Here is a 21,243-nt window from a genome sequence, read left to right as displayed (position 1 = left end):
TTTTAGCAGGGGCTTCTGCCTCAATTATTTGTCTAAATAATAATTTTTAACAAATCAGATTGTTTCCTCTCTGCTGATTTTAGACGTGACAGGATATCCTCTCAGCCAGGCTAATGAAGTAAGAATTGTGCATAGTTTCCTCATTTCCTACAGAAACTATTAAAATACTAAAGCACTAATGGAGTTTTAATGATATAATATCCTAGAACTCATAAGTGGGTTTTTTTTTCCACTTAAACAGTACTTTTCTGGGTCTTATTTGGCTTAGTATTCTGCCTTTTCTCTTGAAATGGTTTACAAACTGAAACCATTTGAAGCACATATCCAATTTAAAAACTATTAATTGCAAAAAAAGTCTCTCTTACACTATGTTGGCCTAATCAAGGAATAGTTTGCTGGCTGTATGATTTTGGAACTGCTTTTAAGTTCTAAAGTAAACGTCATGACATTTGTGAACATTTCATTGACTGCTTTAACTAACATTGTTGCAATGAAATCACTTCTTCAACGCTTCTCAATTTTCTCCATGTATCATTTCCTTAACGTTCCGCAGGAATGCTCTCGCTCTCTTGTTCAGATTTGTGTCTTCATTTTGAAGTAAGTGCACCTGTATTTATGTTGTTTTATGTTTTTGTTACAGCTGTTTCACTCCTATCCTCCAGCTGTATCAGGTATTCCTCCCATGATTCCTCCAACTGGCCCTTTTGGCTCACTACAAGGAGCATTTCAACCCAAGGTAAAAATATATATATATATATTTGTATATCTGTTACTACTGAAACACACCAGTGTCGTGATCCCGGTTAGACTTAGGCTTAGAATTTGCTTCGGATTCTGGAACAGTAAGTTCTTCTGAGCAATAAATTGATCTGAGTTACAGCAACCTAATTCCACAGAGGACAACTGGCTTTTTCCAAATTTACTGTGAAGAGAAGTTAGTCCTCATTAGGTTCAGATATATCTACATACATAATTTTTTTTATACATAATGGCATAGTTAATTTTAGAAGCAATATAATTACTTCTCAGATAACATGCATTAATGTAAGGTCATGTAATAATCAAGATTTTAAGAAATCATGATTATTATTGTTTACTCATTTACATAATTATCTCATAGCTTCAGCATGATGCAATACAGTGATTTAGTTCTCCTGTCATTTATGATAGCTATGATAGCTAAACGTGATGGGGTTTGTTCCTTTTTTCTTTTGTTTTTGTGAAGTCACTCTTGATTTGTAAGTGGGAAGAAATCAAATTCTGTAGGCTGTAGTCTTTGCAACTGGAGACTGAAATCAGGACTGAAATATCTGCGGAGAAGACACCTTCTCTCCTAAATTGGCCCATCCACTCTAATGACTGAATGTGTAAATTGCAGTTCATTAGTGGAATTCTTCATATGTATGGTAATCAGACTGTTAACAACTCTGTTACTAATTGTTAGTTATCCTGCAGCTGATTTCTTTTTTCTTCTCTCTAATGTAGAACGATGCTGTGCCTAAATGTATCTTTTTCTCCAAAAGATGCATTTTGTTAGATTAGCTGAATATTTACACTCAAGTCATGGGAAAAGGTTTATTTTTTTCAACTGGATGTTGCCTTTTCCTGATATCCGTAAGTTGGAGGACAATGAAAGTTTGAAAATGGAGATGATAATACATATTTTACTAAGAGATGATAATAGTTATGATTTGCTCTTAAAAAATTGTCTTCGTTGCTTAGTCAATGTTAATTATAAAGAAATATTCATTATTTATTATTCTTTCCATAATGTTTTACTCATTAATGCGTTCTTTCCTTGTGATGTTTCTAGACTTCCAATCCTATTGATGTTGCAGCCAGACCTGGAACCGTCCCGCATACCCTTCTGCAGAAAGATCCACGGGTCTGTAGGAAATGTTACATTTCTCTAGAGTAAAGCTATTGCTCCTGAAAATCGTGAATGCAAGAGCTGCCATCTTCGATAGGCCCAGATTAACAACTGAGGCTTAGCCTGAACTATTAAAGTCAATGAGAGCTTCAGTGGTTGTATGAGAGCAATTTAGAGCTTGATCCTTATTTTTGTTTATCATTAGAAAAAGCAAATAAGTCTACGCAACGGAGGAGCTCCTTCCTTTCTGTTATTTGGCATCCCTAAAACCTCAGGGGTAAAGGTGTAAAGTCCAAATCAACTTTGAAATGTACAGACCTCTTCGAGATTTATGTTTATACTCTGTAATTGTTTTTTAATGCGGGTGATGACAGTTATTCCCTTGGTTACTGTATTATTGATTGCACCAGTGAAATACGGATGCACTTATTGATCATTTGGCGCCGCTGTATTTTTAAGTTCTAGTGTATGTGAACAGAATTTATTGTCTCGGCACTTCATCTTTTAGCCTTTTTCAGTTCTTTGTGATTATCAGTGGGTCAGTTGTGTGTTTGAGTTAATACACATCGGTTGCAGTAAGGAGCATCCTCTTTTTAGCAGAACTCTCTGACGAAAGCAGCGGGGAGCTCTCCTAAAAAATCCGTGGCTCCACTTTGCAGTATGACTCAACTTTAAAGTGGTGCAGCCCTATTTTCTTTGACTTGTGCCAAGTCCCAATAGTTTCGTTTGAGTTGGTGCTGTAGTTGGGCTTCACACCAAAAGAAACCATGGGTTTTTGTGTCTGTTCATGCCATCTAATGGAAGAGATAACGATAGGCGCCCTCCATTAAGTCATTTAGCTTTATGCTTCCTTTCACCTACTAGTGTAGTTTCGATTGTTTCAAGCTAATGTGTTGTGCCATCACTGAGGCTGCAAAGAACCTCTTACGCCTATAAATCTCCTTCCCCTTTCAACATTGCGTTTTAAGAAAGAGCATCCAAACAAAGCAGAAATAGCAAATGAACTGAATTTATTTTCCATTGTTAGTTGTTGAAGCATGAACAAAAGAGAATCAAAAATAACCTACCAGAAGAACCCAGGCCATTCGAAAAATAATAACGAGAAAATTGCTTTTGATACGGACACTGTTTATCCACTTCTGTTCCAGTGGGAAAGATATTTAAGTCAAAGGCAATCCCTGACAGAGAAATCATCAGGAAAGCAGTCAGTGTTTTTAAAAATACAGGTAGAGCACCTAATGGCATAGTCACTGAACAGACGCAGTCACTGGTTTGTGGTGGCCCGTCCAAAACACCACTTCAGCCCATTCCAGCCCAATGTCTGAAGAAAAATGGGGCCCTGTCCACTCCCCGGGCCTCTCGCGAGCCACGCAGCTTTGAAAGATTAGAACAGAAGTTTGCCCAAAGGATGTATGTGCGTTTTTCTTCAGATTAGTTAACCAGCCATTTTTGTAGCATTAAATCAACAAATTAATGCCGATGCCGGAGGATAAAACGCTCTGTGTGAGGCTTGTTTAGTTGCTTGTCAACACTTAGGTACAACAGTCATGGGGGGAGGGAGCCCGGCTCTACCGCGGAGGCTAAGGACTAATTATTATCTGAAAGGGCTTCATTTGAAAGTAAAATGATAACATTTTAATTTCATCTCTTAATGAAGCAATACAAATTTGTTAATTAGCGCAATTGTTTGAGTGACAGGCATGTAACCAAGCTGTCATTTCTTCTTCACAGTTGACAGATCCGTTCAGGCCCATGTTGAGGGTAAGAAACCTTCTCGTGTTACAGTTTGTCAAGCTTGTCTTAGTCCCCACCGGGTTAAAGAAGCAGACTAATTATAAAGAGATGCCGTGTTTTATCTCGGGTATATTTTGCACTTTGTGTGTTACTCGGCGCGGTCAGCCCTTTGCACGCATCTTGTGGTCACTTGAGGAAAATGCGCAGTTTTGAAACTGGAAGTTGTGTGTTCTTCTCATGCAACCCACTGCCACAATGAATTCTAGACGTTAAATCCTGATAATCCTTCCTTTGCGCTTGTTCACAAGGTTTCCTGAGCCAATCCCGCAAAATCCTCCTCCCTTGCCGTTTCATTGCAGACTGAAGGATTTTGCTTTTTATTGTTTATTGCTTGTTGTCAGTGGTATTTGGTGTGGTACTCAGGGTGGTAGTGCCTACCCAACTGTCCTACTGTCAAGTGTATACAGACAATCCAGTCCAAACACAGGATATCTTAGAAATGAGGATTAAAAGATCCAGTCTTAACAGCCATTCTAAAGCTTTTTTTGTTAATTTTTCCAAGTATTGGAGGAGGTCTAGATTTTGATCGTAGCAACCAAATGAATTCATTAAATCACTAGCACGCCCGATCACAGCGAATAAGCAAAAGGCTTGAATTTAGATATTGTGTATGTGTGTGTACATGTCAGATTGGTTTTATTTTTGGTTGTGGGTTTAATGGTTGGTTGATATAGAAAGCAGAGCCTAGAGACCAGTTGGTGCAGCATTTAGGGTATCAGTAGCTTGAGGAGCTCCTTGCATTCCTGTGACCATTTTTAAGCGTATGCAGAAACCATTGATTGTGTAGTTAACTATAGATAGGCACCTAATTAACAGGATTGGGGAAAGTTTGTCCTGCATGAGTCCTTTCCAGACATGATTTCCAGGTGTTCTGAAGCGAGTACAAAATCAGCAAAAAAGCCAAATAGCACTCTCTGGCTCCTTCCTCCCTCTCTCCTCCCCGTGATTTAAAGCATGGTGACAGGAGGGATGCAAAGAACCAGTTTAAGCCGTTTCATCTTCCCAAAGGGAGTGTATTGATGGACTTCCAATTTTTCCAGTGTACTCTTCAGTCAAAGATTTGGAGGTACAGACCAACAATTATATGAGGGGGTCAGATTCATTTCGAAAACCAGATTGATCTTAAGTGCTTTTATTTTCATCTCTTGGTGGAAAGTCTAGTCTTGGAAAAGTTGCACTTTTAGAAATGAGCTTCACGTATACACGTATAGTTGTGAAGCAGTCTGTCTATTCAGAGTAGCTGCTAATCGACATGTGGTTTCAGCATCCCAAGCTGCATTTGCGATCAGTGGCATCAGAAGATGGCAAGAGTGTGTAGAACGGGAGCATGGGTTTCTTTGGAGAGGAGGGTGACCACTAGCGTTCCTGGATATCCAGAAAAACTTCTGATCAGTGGACAAATTCTGTGCATGTTCCCCAGGAGGACAGAGGGAGAAGGCACCAGAGGGTGTCCCTTTGTTTTAAGCTCGCTTGGTGTGAAGAGTCCCATACCCCAAAACAGACAGAGCTAAGAGCCGGCAAACCCAATTCCTCTGCCAGTTTCTCAGTCCTCAGCCCATGCTGACATGGGAATTGGAGCAGCTGGAGCAGAGGGTGTGCTCTGGCTGTCCCTCAGGCCACATAGTTTGGGGATGTCAGCTGGCAGCGGCCAGAGCAAGTCCCAAACATTGGGGAGGAACCAGCTAGTGGAAGCCAGTTCCTTGCTAGCCTCTCCTGGGGTGCGGCGGAGAACTGTCCTGGAGTGTTTTCTTCTGCAAAGTGGCCACCTCTGATAAGATCTGGGTAGAATTCCCATTATTTTTCAAAGGAAGGCATCTAATTGACAGCATTTGTCACCTACAACTAGAGTAAAGCGTTGCAGGTCTTTGAATGTTGCTGATTCATGTCGTATCCCTTTGTTTTTCCAGAAACCCGGAAAGTGGTGCGCTATGCATGTTCACATCGCCTGGCAGATATACCATCACCAACAGAAAGTCAAGGTCAGTCCTTCTGGCACGCGTGCGTCTGAGATAAATTGCACAGTGCAAACCACTGAGAGGAGGAATTTGCCTGTCACCGTTAGCAGTTCTGTGCCATGGGTAATGCCTTCTTAAAATAACTGTGCGTGGCGTTATATCCTAACCTGCCATTTTGTCATGATGGCGTACCTGCATTAAAAAATTAAAGGTGGTGTCTCAAGGGAGTACCTATGATGGTAGGGAGGAAGAATCCCGGCTCTTCAATGATAACCAGTTTGTAGCTAGAAAGAGCTAAATGGGTGTGCCTGTGTGCTACAGCATTTCTTTTATTTATGGATGAGGACTTGAGCAGATCGAGATTAAATTTTCTTAAGTGGTCAAGAGACGCTAGGCTAGGTCTCCCATTCCTCTTACTAACGCTCCAGGACATAAGGCAGCACAAGGAGGTTTCTCCTGTCCCTACTATGTTTTATCCGATGTGGTTGCATGGGCTACCATCAAGTCTTTTTTCACAACCCATTTCAAAGCTGGAAGTTGGCACCTGTGTGTAGCTGGGATGGTCAGGCAGACCTGGCATATCAAATATTAATGTTATCCAGACAGTATCTCGTTGCACTGAAGGTAAAGGGGTGGGAATAATTTCTTTGCTACACACACTTCAGGATTTTTGTCACTCGCTCTACACTTTCAGGTGATGTCTGTAATGCAGTGTTGCTATTACGGTGGCCTGACAAGGGTCATGGCCAATTTGGGCTCTCCTGAAGCAGATGTTATAGAGAAACAAGTAATTTATTCATTTAATAATTAGGGTAATTTCCTTTGTTACCTTAACTGTATTTTCGTTGCGCATGGACTTTGCGAAGAAGGTTTTTTTCTTGTTAAAATATTTGCACTATACTTGTCACTGAAAAATTCTGTGTTGCTCCTGAAAGTTCATAGCTAATTAAGACTCATTAGAGGTTGGTGTTCTCTCCTGTTCGTATTTCTGCTTCAGGAGTCAGTAGCTGGTGTTAGAAAGTGAGATTAACAAGGAGTCTAAAGCATTTTGCAGTCTGTGTATCCAAGTGAATTGCGTAAGACAGAGCTATACGAATATGAAGATGTTGAACAGCTACTAAAACCTGCAGCTAATAGAGTTTAAAAATAACCCTTTTAAACAAGGTTGACAGGTTAATTTGCTGCAGTAGACGTATCTCTCTTCTCTGCCTCCTTATGTTTCCCCTGCTAGTGATCTTCATTCATCTTCCCATTATCAAAAAAGACAAGATTATAGACCTAGAGAGTTATATGTCCTTTTTTTTATTTTATCGAAAAGGTATTTTCTAGAAATGAAATTATTATTCCCATGTTATCTACGTCCTTTGAATCTTCTTTGATTTGATATTCAGCGAGAGGTCATACTGATGCATTTATAACTCCCGGTAAATGCCACTTTCACGCTGCCATTTCTTTTACCTAATACTTTTCCACCCTTGAGTGTTTCAAAAAAAGGATAATGCCCAGAAGTACAGGAAAGTACAGGAAAGGATGTTACTTGACTTTTTGACAATTTCGAGAATAATTGGGACATGTATTTCATTATTTCCATTCAGTCAGAAAGTTGGGTGAGGTCTGCGGTCAGTAAGCCGAGTAGGATTATGTCCGTGCGGGCTGTCAGATTCCTGTGCGGGAGCAAAGTCCTCTCCTCCGTATGCAACCTGGACTTGTGAAATCTCTGTGGCTGAAGGCTCGTACCGGATGCCTTCTCCTACTAGCCTGAGCTTGTGAAGATGCCTTTGCTTTCTCTGCACAAGCAGAAAAGGCTGCCTCTGCGTGACCACGGAGCAGGGAGTAAAATGTATTTACTCAGAGATTTCAAATTTGCACGCAGTGCCACCAGCCTGCTCGCAAGGGCTGGGAGAGGTGGTAACTACCCAGCCTGCTAGTAGCTGCTTGCAGAGGACAACGCAGGGCACCGAAGGAGCAGGCCAGAAAGGAAACTTCAAAACACAACCCTCCTGACCCCAGGGAGAAATTGCGTGCAGCTGTAGATGCTGTTTGCCTGCCTGAACCCCGCACCAAGACTTGTGTAACCTGTCTGCACACCCAGGGCATTCCGCAGATGCAGGCAGGGTCAAACACAATTTCTGGGCACAAAGTAATTTTCCTCTGCTTCTTAGACTGACCAGCATATTCCTGTTAGGGCCTGGATTCAAGAGGGAATTTATGCACCATAACTGGCCCTCTGTCTTTCAGGAAAGGACTTATGGCCTGATGTAACATGCCGTGAAATTAGTGCAGACATTTGCATTGATTTTAGTGGGCCTGGAAGTAAGGTGTTACACATTTGCTGGACTTGAAAGACATTCACAAGGATTATCACACAGAGCGTTGCTCTCCTGCACATAAAATGGGCATAAAATAAATCTGACCAATTTTCTTTGGTACTATTTTAAGGTAAACCAGTACATCCAAAAGTCTTTTAACATGTCTGTGATATTCCTGTTCCTCTTGAGATAGGGGGTTTCTTTGTTATTAGGACAGCACCGTTCGTATGGCTGCAATTAAAGTTTCAGTTGGCTTTTGCTGTTTCTGGGTAATGCTTGTTGGAGGTTTATAACTTGGTGTTGGAAAAAAAAAGAGTTCATAGCTTAAAAATCCTAGTACACGGTATTTGTATTTTTTGAAGTTTCTCTAATTATTCAAGCATTACCAGATTACTTAGGATGCGCCCTTAAGGATTACTTAGGACATGCCCTTAACTTGGGCATCTCTTGCATTTAATGTTTTTGAAGACTATTATCTCAAAACATTGAAAAAGCCCTTTTTTGTTCTTTTTTTTGTTCTCATAGTGACAGAGATGTTATTAGCACTTGAAAAACAGCTACTAGGCATGCACATTAACTTGGTCATAACTTTTTAATATGCATATTTATATCATTGTAATAGTCTGTTACTCTGAACTGGCACAGTATTAAATATTGATTTATAAAGCGTAACATGCTCCAGAATTACTGTTAAGATCTACCGGTTCAGTGTTACACATTTGTAAATCCTTTCAACTGACCTGCACAATTAATCAGCAATCTGTGTTTAGGGAGTTCTGACAGCACAGGTAATTGGGAATTTGGTTTTCTTCTTCGTTCTGTAAAACTGTTGAAGTAGGGACCACTAAAGTGAGTATCTGTCACAAAGAAGAGCCCATCCTTCATCTACCTATTATTTTTGGTAAGCCACCTCAGCAGAATTGTCTTAAAAAAGAAAGTCTGCTCATTCTAATATCATACAAATAAAGAGGGCGACGTGCAGTGCTTTGAATTTGGAAGGCAAGCAGTCAAAATGGGACGCCGGTTCTTTAGACAGTAATACATGCCAGCTGTAATTCGATTCATTTTGGTCCCTAGCTTGCTCAGTTGCAGTCTGAGAGGCATCAAAAGATGCAGTACATCAAGTGTTTCTTGATTGTGGCTTTGCATTTACATTTAATGGTTGTGTCTGTCGACTTGGCGTTGCCTGGATTAGGTCCAAATTAACATTTCTTTTTGGCTTTGCTTTTTTTATTATTTTAAGACAGACCTATGCTTATGGCTGAACATGCATTGAAAGCCTCTTTGAAGATGTTTATGCTTATTCTTAATGTTAGGTTTGTGTTAAAATGCTTTGCTCCAAAGGGATGGATGTGAACATATGTGAAGACACTTTGCTGAAGTGCATGTGAAGACACATGCACTTACATGAAACACCCATTGGGAGCCCGAGATTTTCTCTGTCTGTTTTAGATTCTCCCTTCCAGGAGAATAGCTGTGCGTCTATGTCCAGGGGCCGCAGAATATTGTATTATTAGTATGAATAAATTGCTATACTTAAATGATTCTGAAAGTGCCTTCTACTCTTATCTTTTAGGACAGTCTCTTCCAAACCCTGTTTTTATATTTCAGAAACAGATGCAGTCTGATCCACACAAGCTGGACTTCGGCCTGAAGCCTGAATTTCTGAGCAGGCCACCAGGTCCCAGCCTTTTTGGAGCCATCCACCACCCCCATGACCTGGCCCGGCCCTCGACTCTCTTCTCCACAGCCAGTGAGTACTGGGAATTGAAATCTCCTTCTTGTGGCGTACGCATTAAAATGCTAATCCTAGCCATGTTAAAAGAGAATTTCCCAGGTGCTTTGGCTTATGGACTCTCTGCAAAACATGCCAGGGGCTATTAAGTCTATTTGATACATATTTTAAAATGATTCTGTCATTTTAAGCAACCTGCTGAAATGCCATGCATGTTGTAAATGGAGGGACATTTCACACAGTGATATTTGATGCGTGATGGAGATGACAGGTTGGAAATACACTGTAGATCACATGTGCCCTTTTTTTTTCCATACTGAAGCATTCCCCACTCCCTTACGCTCTTGCTGGGAATTTCTGTTTAGAAAGGTGGCTGTGATTTGCTTAGGATCCTAACCCGAAGAACCCCTGCAACAGAATTTGTCTGCTTGGTGTAGGGCAATTTCTGCTCACATGAGCCATCGTTTAAGAAGTGACAGTCAAGCCCAGAGCGCCGCGAGTCCCTTTCTGAGTCCTGTGTTAGGAATTCACCCCGGTTGCTTTGTTTTGGCAGGTGGGGGTCATCCAGCCGGCACCCCTTTCGGCCCGCCACCTCACCACAGCAACTTTCTCAACCCAGCTGCTCACTTAGGTAAGTGCAGTTCCAGATTCACTCTGTAAATAACTAACTGCGAATACAGCTCAGGAGAAGCGTGCCGGCATTTTCTGCCCTTCTTCCTTACCGTGGTCTGCTGTGGCCTCTTACATTGTGAATACCCACTGAACTGACAGCTAGCTCAGTTGTTCTTTCCTTACCCAAAGGAAAGCAGGTCCTTAAGATCTTGTGATCTGGCCTTGAATGGCTCAGTTGGTGAAAAACAGCACATTTAAGAAAGGACCCGTCCAAGTCACCAAATGTTGCTAGTTCCCTTCCAACTCAGTGAGGTTGTAATAAGGCAGTCTGCCTTGAGGGACATCAGAGATCAAGACTCTGATCTGGTATTATATTTTGCGTAGGGAAGGATTTGGGAGGGTCACCGAACTGACACAGCAAACTCATGATGTAGGTTTATCATTCTGCGCTAGCAGCCATATAGCTGCCCATAGAAGATGCTAGGTTTGCCCTTCCTCTTTTCTCTGGGCTAATATTTATCAGTAGTAGTTTCATCAAAATCATTAGACTTCTCCAACGTAAAGTGAGAAGAGAATTTGTTTCGTACAACCTTCCTACCAGATCAGATTAGCCATCTATATTCTATACAGCTTAGCTACTAAAAAAAACTGATTCCAACATTTTTCAGAGTTCATACTAGTTTTTCTTACAGTATTAGCAATAAGTATCAAGAGCATTACAAAATGTTCAGGTCACCATGATGTATCAATAGAATAGGACATTTTACTTATATCCTGGCTACGGTTTAGGAGACATGACTGAGACATGGCCTAAAGGTGTTCTGCGCAGAATTGCCAGAGTTAATAATAATAGAGCCTTGCTAGCCAGGGACATTTCCCAAGAAAAGCCATGGAAGGAATTGGAAGGAATTAGAAGTGGAAGTGAATAAAAGGGAATACAAATGGAGATGGTTGCAGGTTTTTAAATGAATTGTCTACTTCTGCTGCAGTGCAGTCCTTAACATCTTGTTTTTGTTTGAAGTCCATTTTTTTTCCCCTAGTAAGCTGATCCCATGTGTACCGGCATTAAAAAAAAAAAAAAAAGGAGAAATTATTATTATTATTTTTTATTTCCCACCCCCTCCCAAGCGCCACTGTGTCCTGGGAGGACGATGTTCAGCTCCTGGTGGACACGGACCGAGCTTTCGTGCAGACACAATGCAGCAGGATAACACGCTAATGCTTTATCACAATTACCAACATGTCAGTGAGCTTCAACTGTTTCCATTGGTTTTCAGAGCCTTTCAATCGACCGGCTTCGTTCAGCGGTCTCACTGCAGTGGGTAGTAATGCCTTCGGGGGACTTGGGAACCCGACAGTTAGTGAGTAACCTCTTTGCTTATGAATTCTTGTTGCTGTGTAATTCAGGATATTGAGTGATGGTGACGGTTTGCTGTCTTTTTACCGGTGGCTTAGATCGCATACTTGTAAGGGACGGGAATTTGAAAAGCAGCCTTTATTCTTTTAAATAGCAATGTGTTTTAGTCATCAGTGAAGTATTTTCTATTAGTTCCTCATAGTTTGGGTTCAATTTGTTGCTAAATGTCACCGTTACATTCTTTAGTCCAAAAAGTAAAAGAATATAGAACCCACAAGTTTAAAGGAGTTTATAAAATCCTCATGGTTTTGTTGCATGGTCAAAAGTAGTTAATGTGTGCTGCTTATTTGTAATCCCTAGCTGTGGATAGGAACTTTTTTTTTTCCTTTCTCACCAATAATTCAGGACATGTGCCTGGAAAAGATCACTAACCTGCATTTATTTGTCCAGGATCATCAACATTTCTCTAGATTTGGCCAGTCACAAAAGACCATCCTTTTAAAAATCACTCTCTTTCTCCATACTTCAAATCTGGCATGATTTTGGTCACATTATTTTACTTTGGTTCAGGATCAAATGCAACAAGTTCCATTATTTATAATCAGTATAATGATCATTTCCTGGTGTCGTCAAAATATTTGGAATAAGGATAATTGCAGCGTTATCCTAATACTTCATCCCTTGTCAATTTTGTCCACAGAATTTCCCTTTTCCAATTAAAACAGCTGTCAGATGCCTGCCCATTTTTAGGAATGAGACCCTCTAATGAATCTCTGTTAATTTCCTTTCCTTTTCCAGCTCCCAATAATATGTATTCATTTTAACTCTGAGTGCTGTAAAAGTTTTTTTGGTAAGTACCTTCACTAGAGCATACCTTTTCTTAAACCTTTTTGTTTTCCACTTCACCATTTCAGCACCCAACTCAATGTTCGGCCACAAGGATGGCCCCAGTATGCAGAGCTTTAGCAACCCTCACGAGCCCTGGAACCGGCTGCACCGAACTCCTCCTTCGTTCCCGACCCCTCCGCCCTGGCTGAAGCCAGGAGAGCTGGAGCGCAGTTCATCTGCTGCAGCTCATGACAGAGATAGAGATGTAGATAAACGAGACTCATCTGTTAGTAAAGATGACAAAGAAAGGTACGAAAGAACACTTCCAAGAATTGTCTAGTTCAAAGCGTGGGGCTCTGTTCCGCTTTTAACCCTCCCCAGCCTGGCACATGGTTAAACCAGAGCTTCGGTAGAGGAGCACCTGCAGAGCTAACGCTATCCTTGCTAGGCTGGCAATACGGAAGATAGAGATTCCTAACTCAGGTGTTCCCTACGACATCTGTTTCTCTTCTCGCTTCCACCACAGCTCATCAGAAGTAGCTTTGCTGGAGTAGAGTTCAGCTAGTGTCAAGCGGGAAGAGAATCAGACCCGTACGATCTGTTGCCTTGTGGGTCACATTTTCATAGGTCTTTTGAAGACTTAACGTGTCGATAGGTGCCTGACAGGATGAAACAAGGATTATAAAACCTATCAGACACATATCTGCACCTTTGAATACTTAAATACCTTTGCAAATCTGACCCTATCTGCAAAATAAATCCCCCCGCCACAAACGGACTGACCAGAGGGAACACTGCTAAAGTTGTTAAATTGCAACACTAGAAAATGCACGGCACTGGTATGTCGTGTTCCAGTACTACAGTAAGTTTCAGTGCCTGCAGTTCGTTAAATCAGCCTTATGTCCCCTCAAGAAAGCCACACGCACACATGCACTGCTGTTACACACCTCCAAGCACAGCTTTTGTTCAGTGTTTTACATGGACTTGCACTCTAACATGTCCAGGCTGGGAAGGGTTAATGAAAAGTAAAACCTGGTCATATATTTTTTGTCAGGACTGTTCCCATTATACAGTTAACTCAGTAACAATTCCTCTTAACATTTAAGTACCAAATTATAAGAATTTGCCATTCAGCAAGTGTCATGCCTTCCTTGGAAAAATGTAGAGAGGCTGATTTCAGCTTTTTCAGTTGTGGCTTAATGGCTTTCCTGTTAAGTTTGCACATTACTTTTACTACATAATGGCTATTTGTTTCTAATTCTTTAACATAAAAGAATATTTAGGAGATGTGCTTTTCTGACTTCTCTGTCACTAACACAAATATACGCATTAGTAGCCTTTTCTAAAAGAAGTTATGCTAACACATTAGATATTCTAAAAGTACATTTAAGAGCTTTTCTACATTATTGTAAAATGTGAAGAGCAAGTCAAACTACAGATCTTTTCACCTGCATTTTCCATTTGGAATATTTTCTGTTTGGTAGCATAGCTTCATTATTTTCATGTCTGGTTTTAATGCTTCAAAATAAATTGCTGTTACAAATTGGGGATTCTGTCCTGCGAAATGCTTAAGCATGTGAGTAACTTTACTGGCTTGAATGGCAAAGCATTTTTGTTCCTAATGACATGGGTAGACTGTAGAATTATATGATTATTTCAGTTGCTGTTTTGTTGTTTTGTTATGAAGTGTTCCTGCTGAAGAAAATCCCTTTCAGAAATACATTCCTTGCAAGCTGCTTTGGCATTGCCTGAACTCCATATCATAGCTCAAAACATATTTATTTTTAATAATTTGAGCGCTTAAAAAAACGAGCGTCATTCATGCTTCATACTTCTGCACAATTACAGCTGCCAGTTTAGTACAATAATGTTTTTGCTGATCTAGTATTGCTATGCATCCATCAATGTGATTTTTCAGGAGTTCTACTTTGCAGCATGCTCCCACTGTTGCCTGTATGAGAAGATGCTGAAAATCACTTCCTGGAAACCTTCTCTCTGTGTAGATAATGTCTGCAGTAGCTTGTGAGCCTCTCGTGCCTGTTCTTCTATCTTCAGTAGCACCTGGCAGCGTGAGGATGTAGCCTCGCTTTCTAGTTGAGGTCCCAGTCTCAGTTTCCTATTTTAGGCTAACGTGCCCAAACAGGAAGAACTGGGAGCCACCCCTTTAGTTCTGAGATGATCTCATCTCAAAATCATCCTGTCATCAAGGCTCTAACTTCTGTCTGCCCCCAAACTGGGCATCTAGCCAAAAGCCTTCATTTGTCTGTCTTCTGTAATCAGAGGAGAGGCACCTCAGAGGTACGTCTTGGCTTGGCACATCCCCATCTAAGACAGGTACCGTTGGGGTGGAGTGAATCGCCCTCAGGAGGCATCAGTCACTCTTCCCTGAGAGCCTGTACAGCCGGGGCACTGTGGCGACTCCCGCTCAGCACCAGTGAGATAGGGGACATCCCTCCCAGGGAGTTTAGATAGTACGAAACTAGTGTCAGTGAACCTTTCCCAGGTCCAGGACTGGCTGCCGTGCTCTGATACAGTCCCCACTTTCTCTTGGACCATTGTTTGCAATATTTTATCTTTGGTTTTAAGGACTCTGCTCCTCCAGTCCAGCATTAGAAAACAATCAGTAAAAGTTGCTAGTGTACAGAGTAGGATTTGTTCCTTCTCAGTGGTATTTAATTTCAAAGATGTCACTGAGCAATTCCATTCTAATGATGATGTTGATGTGTACGTAATCCTAGAGCATTAAAAAATAACAAGAATCTATTGATTTCTTTATCAACATAAATGAAGAAAAGTATTTGTCATAAGATGTCTTGTGCGTTATCTTTCAGTGTAGCATACAGCCTCAGAACATATTTAGTAATAATAAGGGAATTTGAGAACATGATCTTAACTTTCAGATTTGGGGAGATTGAGGCTTAGAGCTTTTCCCATATTAGCCTAAAGAGCCCATGACAGATCTGAATATAACAAGATGTTACTGATTCCCTCTCTGACCACTGAGCTACAGTGTACTTAAGTGGGCTATAGAATAATCAATAGCCCCTTGAGATAATACCATCACTATAACCGAACAGGGTGGAATTGGCAAAGACAGATGGTTATTTTGGTTGCACGTGTTTTTCTTTAGTTACAGAAAATGCCTATTATTTCCTCTAAATTTTATGCCTGATTTAAAATACATGAATTACATAGAAAATTGATTAAATATCAGTGAAAGGACTCAGCGAGCTCCCCTAGTGAAATAAAACAATTAAGGGTGCCCTCTAAACTAGTCCCACAAGCAAAATAAATAAAAGACTGGGGATTGCAGAGTCCACATGCCAGTGCTTTCTCTGGAAAGCAAGAGAATTGAGTCTTCTTGTTGAGAGGCATTCACTGGAGTGCCTCGACACAGTCTCACTGTGTCCCAATCTGGAAGCTGTTAAATCAAATGCCTTAGCATTTGGTGGAGAGCAAGAGGAGGGAAATTAGAGCCAGGATGCAATTTCCAGACTGTTTAGAGCACAGTCAAACAAAGCAGAGCCTGATACCAAGGAGTTAATTGGTAGTCAGTGCAGACTAGGCAGTACTGGTATCAAATGCTCCAACTTATAAACATTTTCCAGCAGTTGCATTCTGGACTCTCTGAGGTATCCCAGGGAGCCTCAGACGTGGCCCTTAAAAAGACAGTTTCAACAATTAAGCCTAGGCACAGAAAAAGGCAGAGATGCTTTTGGTGAGGCTCTTATATGAGAGTTTCCCATTTCAAAGATTTTTTTTAGCAGTTGCTGCAGTTTCACCCTCCGAAAATACCTACATCTTACAGGGAGAAACCTTATGCAGGGCAGCTCATTAGCAAAGAAATAGGTAGGAAACACTGTATAGGTGAAGGAGCAAGGAACGCTTTAAAGTCACCGTCAGAGTTGCCTTTCAACCAACCAACATCGTTCATCTTGTCGAGAATGAGTTTCAACCTACTGGCCTCATCCAAGCGTGTTCCGATTATGCACTGCTAAGCAGAAACTGCGTCACCCACAGAAAAACATGTAAACTGGAGCTGGTTTGGGACTTCAGACTACCTTGCTGCTTATCCCTCACTTTTGCATTGAACAGCATGGTGTCCATCATCCGTTATGGAAGAAAATTCCCATGCCCAGCAAAAGGCATGTGTTCGACACTGAGATACCTGTGGAGGACATTATGGAGAGACTCCAAATCACCAGTGAATTTAGGAACCTTTAGGACTTCAGGACTCCCACTGAGATCAACTGAAATTAGTGAGAGGTGAAAATCACTGGATTTGAGGAATCAGTGTTATCTTTGTGAATTGGACTCATTAGAAATAGCAAAGCTGTTCCACTTACTGTTGCCAGCAACTGTGCCCATGACAACAATTCCTTGTCATCAGTGCTTCCTAAAGACAGTTGATACAGGATCCATTCGGATATTTCGTTGTTGTCCACTGCCAGGAGATCATTCTCGAACCTATTCTGCAGCGTAAATTGGTTTGAAAGATCAGAATGGAAAGAATTCAGGCTATTTTGAAACTCCTTGGCAGTGTCAGGGAGATGCACTGACCCTTTCCCTTCTCTGCCTGCTCTACCCCAAAAATGAAGGTTAGGAGAAGAGTTGGTACTCTGAGAAGTAACAGACTCCAAAGAGGTGATGTTTTGAGAGCCAGCAGAATGATGGGCATATAGGGTAGATTTGTCTCTGTCCAGAAAATCAACACGTGGTCTATGCATTATGGCTGTCTCAGTTACAACCCCTGCACTGAGGCTCATTTCACACTTACGCCTGTTCAGAGAGAGATGGGTTCTCACCACCAGTAGTAGTGTCCTGAGAGGTATTTTGTTTTCAAGCGCTTTTCAATTTTAGGAAGTAAATTGAATTGTGAGAAGTAAATTGAAAAGAAGGACCTAGAAGGATGAAGATGATATAGATAAGAAATTAGTAATGTATATAGGTTTAGAAAATTTTTTAAAAAGTCAATTGAACAAAACGTTGTCCATTTTTCCAAATGTATTCTTAATAGAAGAAGTGGGTAGTACCATATTAACTATGTAATTTGGATTTAATTGCCTTACCTTTTAGGATGAAGTTAGCATGCTTTTATTTTTCTCTGTTCTCTTTCCAAACAGTTAAGGCTGTTTTCTTAAAAATATGAGTATTAGAGCTAGATTCCCTGGGACCTTTCTATTGACTTCAGTGTTTGGAATCTCGATCAGATTATTCACAAAGCAGCTTCAGGGAACTTCCTTCTCCTGACTCTAGATACTAGGATAGGCCTAGTTTAGAGATGGGATGTTCTTCCGGTGTTTTGGGTGCGCAAAAAGAGCAATGCATTAAACTGTGCATGTTATTAGCTTTCTGCAAAACGAGCAGAAAGCCAGACACCCTAGATGCTTTGTTTTATTTGCAGAGTTTCTCAAGCCTTAATGTTTACACTTCTCTTTCTTCTAGGGAGAGCATTGAGAAAAGACACTCCAGCCATCCTTCGCCAGCACCTATCCATCCAGTAAACTCCCTCGGACATAATCGCAGCTCAAATGAGCAGATCAGGAGCCATCTGAATCCCGAGGTTCGAGAAAAAGAGAAACCCAAAGAACGAGAGAGGGATCACTCCGAATCTCGGAAAGAAATTAATGTTGAAGAGCACAAGGTGAAGGACAACTATATTTCGGAGAAAGAAGGCCTGAGCCATGAAAGCCGCGTGGTGGAAGAGTCTAAGCAAATGTCCAGGGTTCCTTCACCCTATGCTAGGCCCCCCGTTGTGGAGAGCACCAGGCCTAACAGTACTTCAAACCGTGAGGCCGAGAGGAAGAATGAGCCAGCGTACGATAATCCGAAGAAAAGCAATGAAGTCAAAGTGAAGGAGGAGCGAAAGGAAGACCATGATGTTCAACCTGAGGGACCTCAGACTCATAGGTCATCTGATCAGCCGCCACCTATATCTACATCTAATGTCCATCCAAGTCCTTTAGTGTCTATGCCCATGACTGTAGGTGTAACTGGTATACATCACATGAACAGCATCAGTGGCCTGGATAGGACTCGCATGATGACCCCTTTTATGGGAATTAGCCCAATTCCTGGTGGAGAACGTTTCCCCTATCCTTCTTTCCACTGGGATCCAATGAGAGATCCCTTAAGAGATCCTTACAGAGAGCTGGATATTCATCGGAGAGACCCCCTGGGCAGAGACTTTTTGCTAAGAAATGACCCCCTTCATCGTCTTTCTACACCAAGATTATATGAAGCCGACAGGTCGTTCAGGGATCGGGAACCTCACGACTACAATCACCACCATCACCACCACCACCCTCTCTCTGTTGACCCTCGACGTGAGCATGAGAGGGGCAACCATCTGGATGATAGGGAACGGTTGCACATGCTCAGAGAGGACTATGAACATGCACGCCTGCACTCAGTTCACCCTGCCGCCTTGGATGGGCATCTGCCTCACCCAAGCCTAATCACGCCAGGACTTCCGAGCATGCACTACCCCAGAGTCAGTCCCCCGACGGGACACCAAAATGGCATCCTCAATAAAACTCCCCCCACAGCAGCTCTCAGTGCCCCTCCACCTCTTATTTCTACTCTGGGACCTCGGCCTGGGTCTCCCAGGAGGACTACTCCTCTGTCAACAGAAATGAGAGAGAGGCCTCCTTCTCACACCCTCAAGGACATTGAAGCTCGATAAGCAGAGTGAAAGTAAATCAAAACCGTACAAAGAGGGACAGAACATTGTAAATGAACATAATATAAAGACCTTCTTACTAGTCATTGATACAGACTGGGGATGTGACCCACTGTACCATATGTATAGACCTGAGTGCAAAGATTTTGAAATGTTTTTTTTGTATATTATATGTGGAAATTTTCCAGATCTTTTAGCCAAGTCCATATGTTCCTCGTGTCTCCTACTCTATTTTATTTCTAGTTTAAAATTTCAAAATTTGAACTGAAGAACAAGACATTAATCTGAACGATTTGACTAGAAACAAACCACCACCAATGACAACCGTACAAAGCTCTTTCAGACCAGAAGTGAAGACAATTGTAGATATTTATGTAAAAAGATTGCTTCATGGGTTAATGGTTCATATATGCAAAAAGGGTAAGATGAAAGCTTTACTTTGTACAAATGTAAATAGATAAAATTAAGTAACATAATACATTAATACTTCTTAAACTGTGCTATTTGCAAACTTAATATTGATCAACACAGTCTGCTTATGCTGTGTTACATATATTGTTATAGACAGTTAAACCCCTTCAACTATGCAATGAATTTTAAGGCTTTTCACAAAAGCCTTTATAACTCAAAGGAGCCTTTTCAACACACAACATAATTAAAGTCATATTTTCCCTGAACAAGCTCATCTGTAACAGAAACCTCTTTCTCTTGCTTGTTTTGGCGAAGAAACAACCCATTAGAAGTGTAAGTTTTCTGTCTGAAGCCCTGCATCAAGATGCTGATGTTGCTGTAGCTCATGTATTCCTTAGAACTCGTCAGGTTAGCAAACTGTAAGCGCTAATACTGTAGTCACGACATACGGTTTTTCAGTCACATGAATCTGGGTTATACAGAGTAATAATCGAATGCTGGATATTTTCCAGAACTTTGGTCACTTAACATGTCAAATTTATTTTTGGAAGAACATCTGGTTATAGCCGTTCATGTCTGGTTTTCTCGTCAGTGTGTCATTTTTATCTGTACACACGCTTTTTTTTTTTTGTTAAGTGATTTTTTAGCTACATTGAAACAAATCCTACAAGAAAGCTACTACTTTTCTAAATGATGGATGTGTTTTCGTTGTGGATCAGTAGTTTAATTAATGAACTCCAATGCAGATTTCATAATGCAATTTATTGTATTTTGGTTGGTAATAAAGTCTGTGAATAGTTAACAGGTCAGCCTTGTTGTTCCCTAATCATAGAAGACATGAAATAACATGAAGAACACGATCCTTTTTAAAAATATGCATCGATCTTCTAAAAAAATCTCTGTCTTTTCATAACACACTTTTTTATAATGCGTTAAGTTTCTTGTCTAAATATTTGGAGAGAATATGACTTTATCAGAGAGAATTCAATATCTTGTCTACTGGACTGTAAAATATATGTATGAAATAAAATTAGTTCCATTGGTCTTCTAGTGTATTAAAGTGCTATCTGAAGTTGTTATCCTGTTTTGGCAAAAAAAAAAAAAAGAAAAAAGTTAACTACAGACAGTTGTTTCTAATGATCAGAGATCTATTTTAGTAGTCAACTGAAGGTTTAGTTGTGAGCTTCAGATTTTGTGAACTCCAGATGTTGTGCAGTGTTTTTTTTTTTTTTAAAGAACAAAAGGAAAAATACAAAAAAACCCCAACCCTGAAGAATATGTACACTGGAACCGTAGTGGTAGCTTTCAGTATTGTAAAGAGATTGTTATATACAAACCTTTTTGCTGTTTATCCTGTATGTAATAAAGTCCTTTCTAGATCCTATGTGAAAAGAAAAGTGAAGCGGCTCTCAATCTTCAGCATGTTTCCTCATCAGCGAAGACTTGTGTAATGTAAATTGTGCCATGTTATTAAAAAATGTGAACTAAACTGCTAGGTGCTTCTTTGTGTGGAGTACCCCATCATCGCTATGGGGAAGAATTCATCCTTTTTCCCAAGAGTGGGTTTTTTGTTCAGAGGAAATAGCCATTAAAAAAGGAAATGACAAACTTTCATAAGCCATCTTTATAAAAATGATGATAATCAGGAATAACGGAACAAAAAGGAGACCAGATCCTTGGCTTGTCCAGA

At 40.8% G+C, this 21,243-nt stretch overlaps 1 protein-coding gene across 3 annotated transcripts in view; it reads left to right on the top strand.

Annotated features, from left to right (window-relative positions):
* Positions 1–21,042, top strand: part of AUTS2 (activator of transcription and developmental regulator AUTS2) — a 769,576-nt gene extending 748,534 nt beyond the window's left edge. For 2 of the 3 annotated variants that reach the window (XM_067309972.1, XM_067309970.1), the window contains exons 11-19: positions 641–736; positions 1,814–1,885; positions 3,602–3,631; positions 5,572–5,643; positions 9,540–9,681; positions 10,217–10,294; positions 11,553–11,636; positions 12,547–12,769; positions 17,906–21,042. In XM_067309972.1, the coding sequence (XP_067166073.1) occupies positions 641–736; positions 1,814–1,885; positions 3,602–3,631; positions 5,572–5,643; positions 9,540–9,681; positions 10,217–10,294; positions 11,553–11,636; positions 12,547–12,769; positions 17,906–19,145 (2,037 nt within the window). In that variant the 3' untranslated portion in view covers positions 19,146–21,042. The remainder of the gene's footprint in view (positions 1–640; positions 737–1,813; positions 1,886–3,601; positions 3,632–5,571; positions 5,644–9,539; positions 9,682–10,216; positions 10,295–11,552; positions 11,637–12,546; positions 12,770–17,905) is intronic. The other variant, XM_067309973.1, reaches the window with a different exon arrangement.
* The last annotated feature ends 201 nt before the right edge of the window (positions 21,043–21,243 follow it).

Source organism: Apteryx mantelli, chromosome 22 (assembly GCF_036417845.1).
Source record: "Apteryx mantelli isolate bAptMan1 chromosome 22, bAptMan1.hap1, whole genome shotgun sequence".
NCBI lineage: Eukaryota > Metazoa > Chordata > Aves > Apterygiformes > Apterygidae > Apteryx > Apteryx mantelli.
The sequence above is the reverse complement of the archived record's forward strand: the minus strand, read 5'-3'. Positions and strand labels throughout refer to the sequence as shown.